Raw genomic sequence first — 13,485 nt, forward strand, 5'->3', positions numbered from 1 at the left:
CAAAATACACAAGAAAATAATCTTGCATGGAAAAGCACAACATAATCAGAAAAAAATAAACAAAAAATATTTCTCCAAACCAAACCTAACCATAATTTCAGAGTGCTACAATCCACATGGGGGCTTGAATTACCATACAAAGAAACTATGGCAGGGCCAAAGACTGGATACTGTTCTTATAAGCATCATAATCTAGAGAAAGGAAGGCAGAGTGTGGCATTCTGCGGATGGGACCTCTACGGAGGACAGGGCTCAGCACTGAAAGAGGCTTCCCTATTTTTTATGTATTTGATATAGATTCCACCAGGTGGCCTCTTCAAAGCGGATTACATTCAGGTACTTCCAGCCCTCAGATGCAAGGCACAGTCTGTTCACAGAGAGAAGCTATCAGAAGAGGTGAGAAGGAAAACCTAACTCATCCCATCAAAAAATACCTCATTCAAATGAATCAGGTAATGCGATCTGCAAATTAGGAGGTTTATTACTTTTGGCAGGTTGTGCAACAATTCAGCAATGAACTAAGTTTAAAATAGGCCCTATTTAACTATGTTCTCTTTTTTATCTTAAATTTGAAATTTAATCTCTTCTTTGCCATTTCAAAAATAGCTTGAGATATAAAGAACCATATGTAGCGTTTGAGGCTGAGAAACAAGGTGCTAAATATTCCCAGACAGTGGGATAAATTAAAACCATGGAATGCAGTACTGAATTAACTAATCAGACTTGTTTTTCATGGATACAGTGGCTCCTCTTGTATGCACACCATTGGATTTGTGGGGAAATGTGCACACATCCAAACGTGCACACACCAATCAAACTATGCGCCTAAAGGTGAATCTTAAAAGCCCAGCATGTGCATCAATTAGGGGATGCATGAAGAAGTATTTTAAAAAGTGCCCATATACACGTGTAAATGCTACTGTGTGCACATCTCTCAAGTTTCCAAAAAGGGGAGGAAGGCGTCGGCATGGTCTGGACATTTTGGGGCCTGGCTAAGAGCTGTGCATGCGCTGAGTTCCCTGCCACGTAACTTTACTTCTGCTATGGATGATGTGTAAATTATACAATAAAAGGATTGAGGAGTTTACAGGGTCTGGGCTAATTGGGGGAGTGTAGGCTATCAAACCGGAGGGGGGGGAGTTGGAGGATCTATTTATTGACTGGTAAACTGGAAATGACGAGGTTGCACCCCCCCCCCTTTTAAAATCCCCCGACTTACGCAGTAGAAGCGGGATTTGCGTATCCATGCATGCACCCACTTAAAATTAGGGACACGCGTTATAAAATGGCCCCGTCCCTTGGTGCGGGCAGACGCGCACCGGTTTGAAAGTTACCATCCTAATTAACACATAACTATATTTAAGTGCGACAATATTTTAAAAAGTCACAAATGACAGGTTTGCTTTGTAATGTCCTATGAGCATCGATTTGAGGCTGTGAGCTCAGAGATTATCTGGTTGGTGTATTTTCAGTTAATGAAACACTGAAGCTCTACCACACTAAAGCCTCCCAATTTCCTCCTATGTACTTACAGGAAGTAAAGGTGAGGTGAAAGGTGGAGAAGACGACTCCTTATTCCAAAGAAGTTACTTGACTGGAAAGCTCACTGTCAGTTGGTTTTGCACTGGAATTACCTAAGCAGCTCTCCTGCATACCAATAGTTCACAATCACGTCCCAACGAGAGGATAAAATTGTATGCAAAGGACTTTTATTGCAGGCAGCGTGTTGCTGTGCTATATTTTTTACAATGTCTCACACACAGATTGTGAAGAATCTGCTTTCTCCTAGCGGAGTCACAAGTAGCTCCTAGCCAAGGGCAAAGATGACAGAGAAGAAGGGGAACAAAAGTATTACAAAGATGGAGAAGCACTTTGGGACTATTTTAAATCACTTCCTTCGAAGCAGCCGGCTTGTGCTCACGATAACAGCAGAAATGATCAACATTGCTGCTGGATGGGATCCAAATTCCTGCCAATAATCTTTAGCTAGAAAACCATTAATCTTAGTGCAAAAACATAACTGTGAAACTGCAATGGGAAAGGTGACTTTGGGGAACACCAGGACGAAAGAGAAGCATCCCCCATGGCTCTCTGTAAGCTGTGACACAGAGGTCTTCGTCCAGTGGGGATAGTGGTGCTACGTGCCTGGGGGGCACTGAGATACCCCAAGCTCCAGGGAAAGAGGCTGCTGCTCGTGCAGTGACCCCTGTTGGAACATGAGAAACATTCCCCTCCAGCATCCCCCAGGCTTGCCATCTGGGGAGAAGGTCCATAAAGACAAAACAGGTAGCAGGGCAGGGAATAAGGCAATTCCTGTACCATCTATGGAAGGTAATCAGTAACTCACCATGACTTCCTAATAATTCTAATGTGACTTCTTTGCAACAATTCTAAATTGGTAACATTTTTAGTTAGTGAGCACTAACTAAAAATGTTACCAATTAGTTAAAAAGTGTCAATTAGGGAGCAGTTTGTTAGCTAGAGGAATGGTTTTGTATTTCCATTGGCTGTCTCCTTAGTTACTTTTTTGCAGGGGTGGATTGGCCTATCGGGGGATCGGGCATCCCCCAGTGGGCTGGTCGCTCTAGTCATGTAGTCTGCCGAGTGCGGCTGTGACAGAGCCACGCTTGGCAGACTACGTGGTATCTCCGGGGCCGGCCGGGGCGGCAAATCCCCGGGCCGGTCCGGTCCGTCATCAGAATCCGCCTCTGCTTGTTTGTGTTGCCAAGGTTGCAAGGTGGTATCTGTGGGGGGATGGCCAGTGCCTGGTAACAAATATAAACAAACGAGTGATATAATAATACCATCAAGTTCTAGTCAGAATAAGCAAAAGCATGTAATGCAAATGCATATTTTAAAATTTTCCAATCCCTTTGTATTTTAGGAAAGGTACCCTGGCATTTTAGGATATACAAGCTTTTAATTCCCCTAGTGTCTGTCTGTGTATTTAGGTGAGGGGGCAGTAACTGGTGAGAGGGGAAGTGACTGGGGTGACAGGTAAGAACATAAGAACATAAGAAAATGCCATACTGGGTCAGACCAAGGGTCCATCAAGCCCAGCATCCTGTTTCCAACAGTGGCCAATCCAGGCCATAAGAACCTGGCAAGTACCCAAAAACTAAGTCTATTCCATGTAACCATTGCTAATGGCAGTGGCTATTCTCTAAGTGAACTTAATAGCAGGTAATGGACTTCTCCTCCAAGAACTTATCCAATCCTTTTTTAAACACAGCTATACTAACTGCATGAACCACATTCTCTGGCAACAAATTCCAGAGTTTAATTGTGCGTTGAGTAAAAAAGAACTTTCTCCGATTAGTTTTAAATGTGCCCCATGCTAACTTCATGGAGTGTCCCCTAGTCCTTCTACTATCCGAAAGAGTAAATAACCGATTCACATCTACCCGTTCTAGACCTCTCATGATTTTAAACTTCTCTATCATATCCCCCCTCAGTCGTCTCTTCTCCAAGCTGAAAAGTCCTAACCTCTTTAGTCTTTCCTCATAGGGGAGTTGTTCCATTCCCCTTATCATTTTGGTAGCCCTTCTCTGTACCTTCTCCATCGCAATTATATCTTTTTTGAGATGCGGCGACCAGAATTGTACACAGTATTCAAGGTGCGGTCTCACCATGGAGCGATACAGAGGCATTATGACATTTTCCGTTTTATTCATCATTCCTTTTCTAATAATTCCCAACATTCAATGAGGTAGGAGAGAGACTGGTTGGTGAGTGGTGAGAGAAAGGCATCCTCGTGTGTGAGGGTGTCTGGTGAGATGGAAAATGACTGGGGTGACTATATGGGGTGAAAGGTGGGAGAGAGACTGGTTGGTGAGTGGTGAGAGAAAGTCATCCTGGTGTGTAGGAATGACTGGTGAGGGGGGAGTGACTGGTGAGACTATGGTTTGATGGGGGGAGAGAGACTGCTTGGGGTGGTGAGAGGCAGGGATGAAAATAGACTTTAAAACATCAGAAATCAGAGCTTGGCAGAGCTGAGTTACTTCCTTGGGAGGTCCTAACTAGTGAGCAGGAAAGCAAGATAAAATTTAATTAAATTCAGGCATCAGCCAAACTAAAGAGGTGTGAGGGAGGTGTCCCGTGTGTTAAGGGTTATTCAAACCATTGCCACATCTGTCCTAATGTGGCGCAGATTGTTTTGGAATCCTCTTATCCTGACTTGTGAATCAACAGGCACAACCTTTCCCTTCGACTCCTTTCATGAACCAGAATTTTTCTTATTTATTTAAAAATGTTTATTCCACTCAATCCGGCATATCGGTTCTAAGTAGATTGCATAAAAACAGGAAGGGTAACTTTCAAACAAATGTGTGCAAAGAGGGCCGTGAGTAGCTATACACAAATGTTTTATTACACGCATATGATTCTATGTACATTTTATATAATATGCGTACCTTTACCCAACACCATTCTATGTACGTTTTATATAATATGCGTACCTTTGCCCAACACCATTCTATGTACGTTTTATATAATATGCGTACCTTTGCCCAACACCATTCGATGTACGTTTTATATAATATGCGTACCTTTACCCAACACCATTCTATGTACGTTTTATATAATATGCGTACCTTTGCCCAACACCATTCTATGTACGTTTTATATAATATGCGTACCTTTGCCCAACACCATTCGATGTACGTTTTATATAATATGCGTACCCTTGCCCAACACCATTCTATGTACGTTTTATATAATATGCGTACCCTTGCCCAACACCATTCTATGTACGTTTTATATAATATGGGTACCTTTGCCAACACCATTCTATGTACGTTTTATATAATATGCGTACCTTTACCCAACACCATTATATGTACTTTTTATATAATATGCGTACCTTTGCCCAACACCATACTCATGTACAGAATCTAGGCTTGCATGTGAATACATGGAAAGCACTGAAACCATGTGTATCGATGCATTGAACATGTGTACTTTACCTACCTGTTTTAAAAATATACATGCTTATATTTTACGTGCAATTGTAAAGTAGGACTTACTAGCGTAAGTTGGCCAATTTTAAAATGTGCTTAAATTAAATTAACCAGTTTACCACTTATTCCACTAGTTTGCCCAGTTGTTCTCCAGGCACTAACATCCAATTAATGTGCACTAAGTCCTGTTAGTGCGCACTAACTCCGAAATTAGAAAAACTAGTTATGTAACCGTCTCCTTCAGTTAGTGCCCACTATCGGGACATAGCGTGCACTAACTCTGAAATTAGGGAAACCTGAAATAAACACCTCCCAAACCATTTTAAAAATGAAATCAAACAGATAATGACCCGAAACAAAAATGACACCAAAAAACTAAGTGCAGATCCCTAGGCCATTTGATATCTATGATTTAACCTGTCTTATGATTATTTATTTGCTCTTAAACTTTTTTTTAACTTTGTAAACCATTATGATTATGTTAGAATGATGTATATAAACATTCCTAAATAAATAAATAGGCATTACCACTTTACCTATGGAAACTGCTCGCCTGCTACGTGCGCACACTTATGTGTGGAGAGCCTGTATACGCACACTTTCAACCCGCAGTGAGCAGAGCTGCTCCCCGGGGGCTACATTAAAACATTTCTGGGCCCAGACATCTTTGACTTATTTTTCAGAATGGCGCTTAAACAAATATCAAACTTAAAGAAATCCAAGAAGTGTGAGAGCAGAAAGTTATTTAAGTTGGGCCCTCTTATCACCCCAGAGGACTGGAGAAGGAATGAGAACAAGGGAGAAATGAACAAAAGGACTTGTCTATCACATGTGGCATGATAGGAAAAGACCTCAAAGGTTATCACACCCAAATGTTAGCAAATGCATATATTACTGTTATCGCGCTGCGCTGTGTGACACCTGCTCACCTCTTCCTCATTAGAATATTTACCTAAGAGCATCTCATGAAGAATGGTTTACTCTGGCCACGCTTTGGATAGCAGTTCTTGAGGTGCAAAGCAACGCAAGCGAGACAATAACAGGCTTCATTTGCTGTAGCACGTCTCTTTGATGTTTTCAGGAGCATATACTTTTTAGGTAGTTTTGGTTTTATTTTAGTTAAGCATGCTTTTGATTTTGCAAACCATTTGCTTTGTTTTTCATGCAAGCGCTGTATCAAGTTCCTAGATAAATAAGTCAGAATTAAACATGCATGATATGCAGCCTTATGAAGCAGGTCTGTACATGCTTTAACGTGTATCATACACGCCTCCTCCTTGCATAGCACTTAGGACAGATCTTGCTGACCATTGCCATGCGAAAGCTTCAATTCCCAGGTCAGGATGCCGTGGAGGCAGCACTCATAGTCCTTAGTGGGGAGGGAGTTCTGGTCATTGCTCAGTGGTGACACCTAGTGGCCTTCTTTAGGGCCTGTGACTGCAGGGCTCTGGAAGGAGTGTGGCCCCCGGCTGAGAACTGTCGCTGCAGTGACTGTGCTAATCCCTGCATAACTGGAATGAAGGCTGAGGGCGCTAGCTTAGATAATCCCCCAGAGGATGGAACGGACATCCTTCCATCGCTGGCAGTATAGCAGCATCATGCAGGCAATGAGGTTCAAAACCTGCAGACCAATCCCTCAGTGCCTGTGTCACTTAGAGAATAGCCACTGCCATTAGCAATGGTAACATGGAATAGACTTAGTTTTTGGGTACTTGCCAGGTTCTTATGGCCTGGATTGGCCACTGTTGGAAACAGGATGCTGGGCTTGATGGACCCTTGGTCTGACCCAGTATGGCATTTTCTTATGTTCTTATGTTCTTATGCCTGTGTCCGAGCATGTGGCTGGCTTGAAAGCAGACTTAGCTCTTTGGAGCAGAGAACTTCTTCTCATATAAGTTCTCTTGTACAGCTCCATATGCACAGGCAATGAAACATTTAAAAAAAAAAAAATCTGTTTCAATTAAGATATCTCTTTAAGCCCAATGTAACCTGTGGCTGTGAAAGGATTCATGAGAATTGAAAGCTTCTAGTCCAGAAAAGATGTTCAGCTGTCACGTGCCATTCATCTCCTGAGCGGGAACCTGATTTACCTGTACACTATAGGGGTTAAGTCTTCCCTCTGTCCCCACTTGACTTATCCGGCTTTAACTCGTACAGGATTGCCTACTACAGCCAAGGCTTCATGGAAATAAAACAATGCCCTCGTATAAAAAGGTGGTGTGGCGTATCTTAGGGCTTACAGCCCAAGTCCTGCTTCTGATTTTCCTTCTGACCTCTGCCAATTCACCTCAGGTAGGAATTTCAATTGTAAGCCCCCTGGGGCAGGGAAGGACCTACCGGACCTGAAACGTAAGCAGCATTGAGCTTGGGTTTGGGAAGGGAATGAAATATAACATTAATGTGAAGCAGCCACTCTTCTCACTCAGCTCCACAGAAAGCAGAGACCCCCTTGGCTCATAAACAGGAAAATTAATTTCTAAGAAAGCCTTATCTAACAGACCTCCAGTATCTGTGGCAGTGACGAAGGCGAGGACCAGAGCTGTGGCAAATCCCTGACATTCCAAAAATCAGCGATCTGAAAAGCCTCAAGCAGCAGGCAGTCCCCATCCCACACTCACCCAGAAGGGGGTTTACAACATTTTAAGGCTTTGGGTCCATAACCAAAAGGGGGCGATTTTTACAAGTGGGGTTCGCACCAATAACCAAAGGAAAACTACTTTGATTCTTACTCAAGGACAAATCATGCACAGAGACTTGCACCTGTTTTCTCTGCACAAAAATAATCAAAGCTCTAGCTGTTGTTCAATCCTCCACGCTGGGACCATCTCTGCAATCCACAAGTCAAATTGCACTTTAGCCCAAACCCTGTGCAAGCTGGGCAATTTTTAAAGGCCCAGTTTACTTGCCCTGTCTATTCCCAGACTTTGCCATCATCTCAAAAGTTCTCAGATTCACAGCTAAATTAATCAACGGTTTTTCCATTCTGTGCCTTTAGGAGAATTCCTTGATAAATTCTTCCTTTTGTGCATATTTTAGCTCAATCAGCAAAAGATCAGATTCTCAGAAAAATATCAGGGGAAACCTCTCCTCTATGTAACTCTTACTTATGCACACACAGTGCCTCACAAGTTGTAACAAGCCATCTCACTCCAAGTTATTCATCTAACTCCAAGTTATCCATCTCACTCCACGTTAGCCTCCTAACTCAAATTAGCCATCTAAATGTTTAGATTTGAATATTGGCCTCCTAATTTCTCCATCAGCGTGCTCATAAGCAGCAGCTGGGTGAGTAATCTGTCTGATCTCTCACCTTTTCAATTTCTTGTTGCATCTCACTTACCATGAGTGCAGGAGATTGAAGAGGTAATAAAAGAGGTAGATTTCAGATTGGGGGTGCTCTTCTCGAGCACCCAGGGCTCGCATGGAGCTGGCACCTGTGAGATTGCTAGAACTGTATATTGGTATTTTCCCTTTTTTTCTTCATATCTTCTGTCTTTAGAGTAAAGGAGAATGTCAGAAACAATGTATTTGTGACACTTACTCTATATTGCGACTCATAAATAAGAAACATGATGGCAATAATTACTAAAGGATTGTTGAGAATTTGTTAGCTGTGCTATAGGGGGCGCTGGACATAAACTCTGTTACATAAACTCTGAACTACGCAGGCCACAGAAGCATACATGGGGGTAAGGGGGGGGGCATATGGTGGGGGTGACATGGAGGTGTTATATATTTGGAAATGCTCCATGAATTGCTTGTTTTTTGGGTTTTTTTTTTTAATCTGTTGTTTTGGACCACACTACACCAACTGGGAGACTGTTCCACGTCTCCTCCACCCTTTCTGTAAAAGAAATATATTTTTGCATGAGTTAATCTGTGAAATATCACAGAAGTAATGGCACTGTGCTCAGACTCTTCTCTTCTCCCAGGCTCAGAAAGTAACTCTCCCTATGTTCCCTTACTTTTATCTGCTGTTGGCCCAGGAAGGAGATCGTCAGTCCTACACAGACTTCCTCCTCCCAGGGAATGAATCCCTCAGCTTACAATGAATCGCTCTTCCCTTTTGGGCCCCAGAGAAGAGATGCCCTGGCCTACAGCAATTCACTCTCCTCCCAGATCCCCCTGCCTACGTCAAGTCTTCTCTGACTTGCTGGTGCCAGGATGCTTTTTACTGTCTTCTTCATTAGACTGCATCAAATGTTTAACTCTGCTCCCTCCTCACATACACACACTATTTGTTTCATCTAAACTATGGTTTTTGCCCTTTCAAAAAAACAAGACAACCAATGGGATTCACTGCAAGAATGCACGCCAATGGGGCAAGTTTGATTTTAGACACAGGTGTAACTCCAGAGTCTCACGCTGTGAATTCAGGTCCTACAACTTCTTTCCCATCAAACTCACTCTCTGCGGATCACAAACAACAAAACTACACTTTACTGCTAGCATTTATTCACTGCCCCTTTTAATTCCAATAAAAATTATTCTCACACATGAAAAAGAAAGAGCCAAGCACCCAAAATTCCCAGTGCTCTCATTGGACCAATCAGAATGCAGAATTTTCAGTCGTTTCAGACTTCAAATGGTGTGCAGGCTCACCCATTCTGCTTACCTACCCAAGGGTGTTAGTTACATTACAGGGACAATCTTTGTTGCATTTCAGCCCATAAAGTCCTTCTGGACATATCCTTTCCTGGCAGAGGACTCCTTTGAAGCCCGGGTCGCACAGGCATGCTCCGTTAACGTGGTAGCACTTGGCTCTGTTCTGGCAATCACACTTTTCCACACACTGAAAGCCATACGTCCCAATGGGACACTCTTCCTGACATCTGAAAAGAAGCAGAAGATACCAGAAAGCTTTAAATTAGAAACTGCTATGGATTGTCCAAAGGAATAATTTTCATTTGGATGCTAAAGAAAAGACTGGTGAACTGCTGAGTGCCCTCCATGATATAAGAGCACAGAAAAAGCTTTTGTGAACACTGTGTGTGAAAGTGAAAATTCATGAAATAAAATGTTAGGACAAGAAAGAAACCACATCTAGCAAAAAGATAAAGCAGTGGAGCCAGGAAGACTGCAAGCTCATGTATATGAAAAGTCCTGGAGCAGGGGCCAGAAGCAAATCTTTGCTCTACAACGTCAAACCCTCACCTTTCTGAACCAGTTGGAAACCAGACCCTCAATTCCCGATTCAGAAAGTCACCACTGCAAATGTGCACGGAGCTGGCCATGACCTCTCAGCGCCAGGGCTGCCTCCAATAAGCAACACAATAGAAACAGTCTCTGTCTGTCTCACACGCTCTCAGCCTCATTCCTTGTCTCGACTCTCTATAAGCATAGCTCGAGGAGGACATGGGGCAGTCCCACCCAAATGCTCTGGATTACTGCTGAGTTGGTCCCATCCAGTATGATCTCTGTAGTCCTTGCCCCCCCCCCCCTTCAAACTAAGCTGACAAACTGCATCTCTGTATAACGTGTCTTGCCTGACACTCGTTCAGTCTCACTTTATCAGTCTGTCTCACACTCTCAGTCACGCTTAGTCTCTCTCCCAAGCCCCCAGTCCCTACTGAAAAAAAGCCAGGCTCCCTCCAGTGATCCAATTTAATACCTTGCACCCTGAGGCTTCACCTACCTCCTCCAAACTTTCTCTAACACACACACATGTTCATTCTCTCTCCCACTCACTCATGTTCATTCTCTCTCCCACTCACTCACAGTCTCATGTGAGGCCTCCCACCACTGGCAAGATGGGCTCTACCACAGCCCTACTGGGGTCTCTCTCTCTTGCCTTCCTTTCTTCACCCACTGTTGCTCTCTTCTGCCACTGCTGCTCAGGTAGTACCAGGCCTGTGGCTTTAGGGGGGACAAGAAGGGCAAACGCCCAGAGTCCGAGCACCACCAGAGGCCTCCTTGGTGAAGCTGAGTGATGTCACTGAGGCAGGACTTCAAGGCACCTGGCACTTTCTAGGCTCACTCCTTAGCTTCTGCACTGGCTCCCAGTGTGTCTAAGGCTGGCCCTGGTGGTAAGGGTGAGATACAGTAAAATGGGGAGACAAGACTAATGACAGAATAGAAAGGAACCCCCCTGGGATCCCCACTATATGGCCCTAGCTCCTGAACCCTTCTGAGACAGGAGCTAGAGGTAGGCAGTAGAGGGCGGGGTGCATCATTTCAGATCAGAATTTCCACAGGTGCTGCCTCCTGATGGTGTCATTGCAAGGTGTGGCAGTGCAGTTTGGGTTTAGAGTTCAGAGGAAGCAGGAGATTTTTGTTTGAAGTTTGGGTCTATTCCAGGGATCAAGCTTCACTGTTTGGAATCCAGGGGAGGTGGGAAACAAATTCTTTCCAGTACATTTCCCTGTCTGGCTAGGTCAGCTCCAGAATTATTATTTTCGAGATTTTGCTGATTTTTGGAGTTTTTTGTGAGACCTTGGTTCTTGGCCTGGGAAGGGATTATGAGTAAGTCTAATTCCAATTCCATTTATTATTTAATTAATTGCATTTCTTACAAGGTTGTAAATCAAAGCAATGTACAAAGTAAAATCAGGGAAATATATAGATAAATAGATAAATTAAAAATAAAAACATTAAATAACTAATGTTAGTAAAACATATATGTTATAATAAAACAGTATAACATAAAATAGCACAATAAATAGCCAAATGTTCATAAGGTATCAATTCTACAAGGTAATGCTAGGTAAAGCAATGTTACCTAAACAGACATATGACACAAAACAGGCATAATAAAATACATGATAAAAGAGCACGCCAGCCTGAATTAAAATCCGATAAAACCCCTTATGTAAAACATATCTACATGATCAAAGTAAAGTATACAGTAAAAATATAAAAAAATGTCTGAAAAGGCTTTTGAGAAAAAATAGGATTTGAAGGCCTTCCTGAATTTGAAGTAATCTCTTTCAAGGCGCAGTGATCATGAGAGACAAGGTGCTAACCAAGAGAAACTAATGCCACATATGCTTTCCAGTCTGATCTGTCTTGGTGAAGGTAAATCCAAAGGTTCTTGTTGAGATACGAACATAAGAAGTTGCCATACTGGGTCAGACCAAGGGTCCATCAAGCCCAGCATCCTGTTTCCAACAGTGACCAATCCAGGCCATAAGAACCTGGCAAGTACCCAAAAACTAAGTCTATTCCATGTAACCATTGCCAATGGCAGTGGCTATTCTCTAAGTGAACTTAATAGCAGGTAATGGACTTCTCCTCCAAGAACTTATCCAATCCTTTTTTAAACCCAGCTATGCTAACTGCACTAACCACATCCTCTGGCGAGGAGCCTCTGTCAATGGAAAGGAGGCTCTAGAACGAGGGGGTCACAAAATGAAAGTGAAAGGGGCAGGGCTGTTGCTTTCATTAGGAAAACTAGATGATCACCTAGAGCACTAAGATTTTGGGGGCAGCAAAATCCCACCAGCCCAGAGGGTGCTGTGCCAGAGAGGGAGCGCTGTGCTGGAGCTACTGCTGCTGGTAGGAGGCAGCAATGTGCAGGAGGTAGGTTGGGGGGGGGGGGGGGAGGGGACCCAAACATCTTGCACAGGCCTTGGAAAGGGGGTGGACTCAGGAGTAATCTTAGGAAATATTTCTTTACAGAGAGGGTGGTGCATGTGTGGAGGTGGTGGAGACAAAAATGGCACCTGAATTCCAGAAAGCCTGGGCTAGACACAGGGGATCTCTGAGGGCGGGAGGGTAATTGTAAAGCTAAATTAAATTAGTTAGGGGATGGCCAGATGTTCCTTTTTTGTCTTCATGTTTCTATGTCCATTATAAAACCCTTTTGCTCCCTATTTTCATGGAGCCTCAGAATTTGCTTCATCACGGCTACTTTTATGTACTCCGAGTACACAGTCACCTTGCTCAGAGCATCGGATGTTCATCCTCAGTGTGGGGAGTTTAAGGGTCCTGAAAACCCAATCTCGTTAGAAACTGCTAAGCCCTCCCTCATTTATAATGTTTCACATCCAATTAACGCTAGGCTTGATCTCCTTCCAAATTTACTGCAACTTATCCCACTGTCATCTCAGAAGGATGCAGAACGGGAGGGTGGGGTATGGCTTGATCTGCAGTTTCCAAGGATTTACATTTTCACAAGGTGTAGGGATAACATTTTTACATAATGAACTGCCATGAATTAATGTTATACTTCAGTAGTGAGAAAAGCAATTTCCTTATCTATTGCTGGCTAGGTATTGGTGAATGCCCGTCAGCATCTGTTTAATCCCATGCCTTGATTAAAAGCACACATCTCGGGCACAGAGCAGAAAGGCGCCTAGCAATCCTTTTCTACCAGTCATTCTCCTGGTCTGCCGCTGAGTAATAAAAGATTAATGAGTCAGGCCACCCTACCAAAGCACAGGGATGACCTGCAGCACAGCAAAGCAGAATACAGACCATGAAAGAGAAAGGGTTGAAAGTTAATGAGCACATTCTGCCACTCACCCTCAGCTCAGCCTGCCGGATGAGGCACTGTGGCAACAAGGTAAGCACAGACAGCAATTGTCCT

At 43.3% G+C, this 13,485-nt stretch overlaps 1 protein-coding gene across 6 annotated transcripts in view; it reads right to left on the reverse strand.

Moving 5' to 3' along the window:
• MEGF11 (multiple EGF like domains 11) overlaps nt 1-13,485 on the reverse strand; it is a 410,516-nt gene that overhangs the window by 121,995 nt on the left and 275,036 nt on the right. For all 6 annotated transcript variants that reach the window (XM_029575259.1, XM_029575262.1, XM_029575263.1 and 3 more), the window contains one exon: nt 9,578-9,790. In XM_029575259.1, the coding sequence (XP_029431119.1) occupies nt 9,578-9,790 (213 nt within the window). The remainder of the gene's footprint in view (nt 1-9,577; nt 9,791-13,485) is intronic.

The sequence above is a fragment of the Rhinatrema bivittatum genome, chromosome 13 (genome assembly GCF_901001135.1).
Source record: "Rhinatrema bivittatum chromosome 13, aRhiBiv1.1, whole genome shotgun sequence".
NCBI lineage: Eukaryota > Metazoa > Chordata > Amphibia > Gymnophiona > Rhinatrematidae > Rhinatrema > Rhinatrema bivittatum.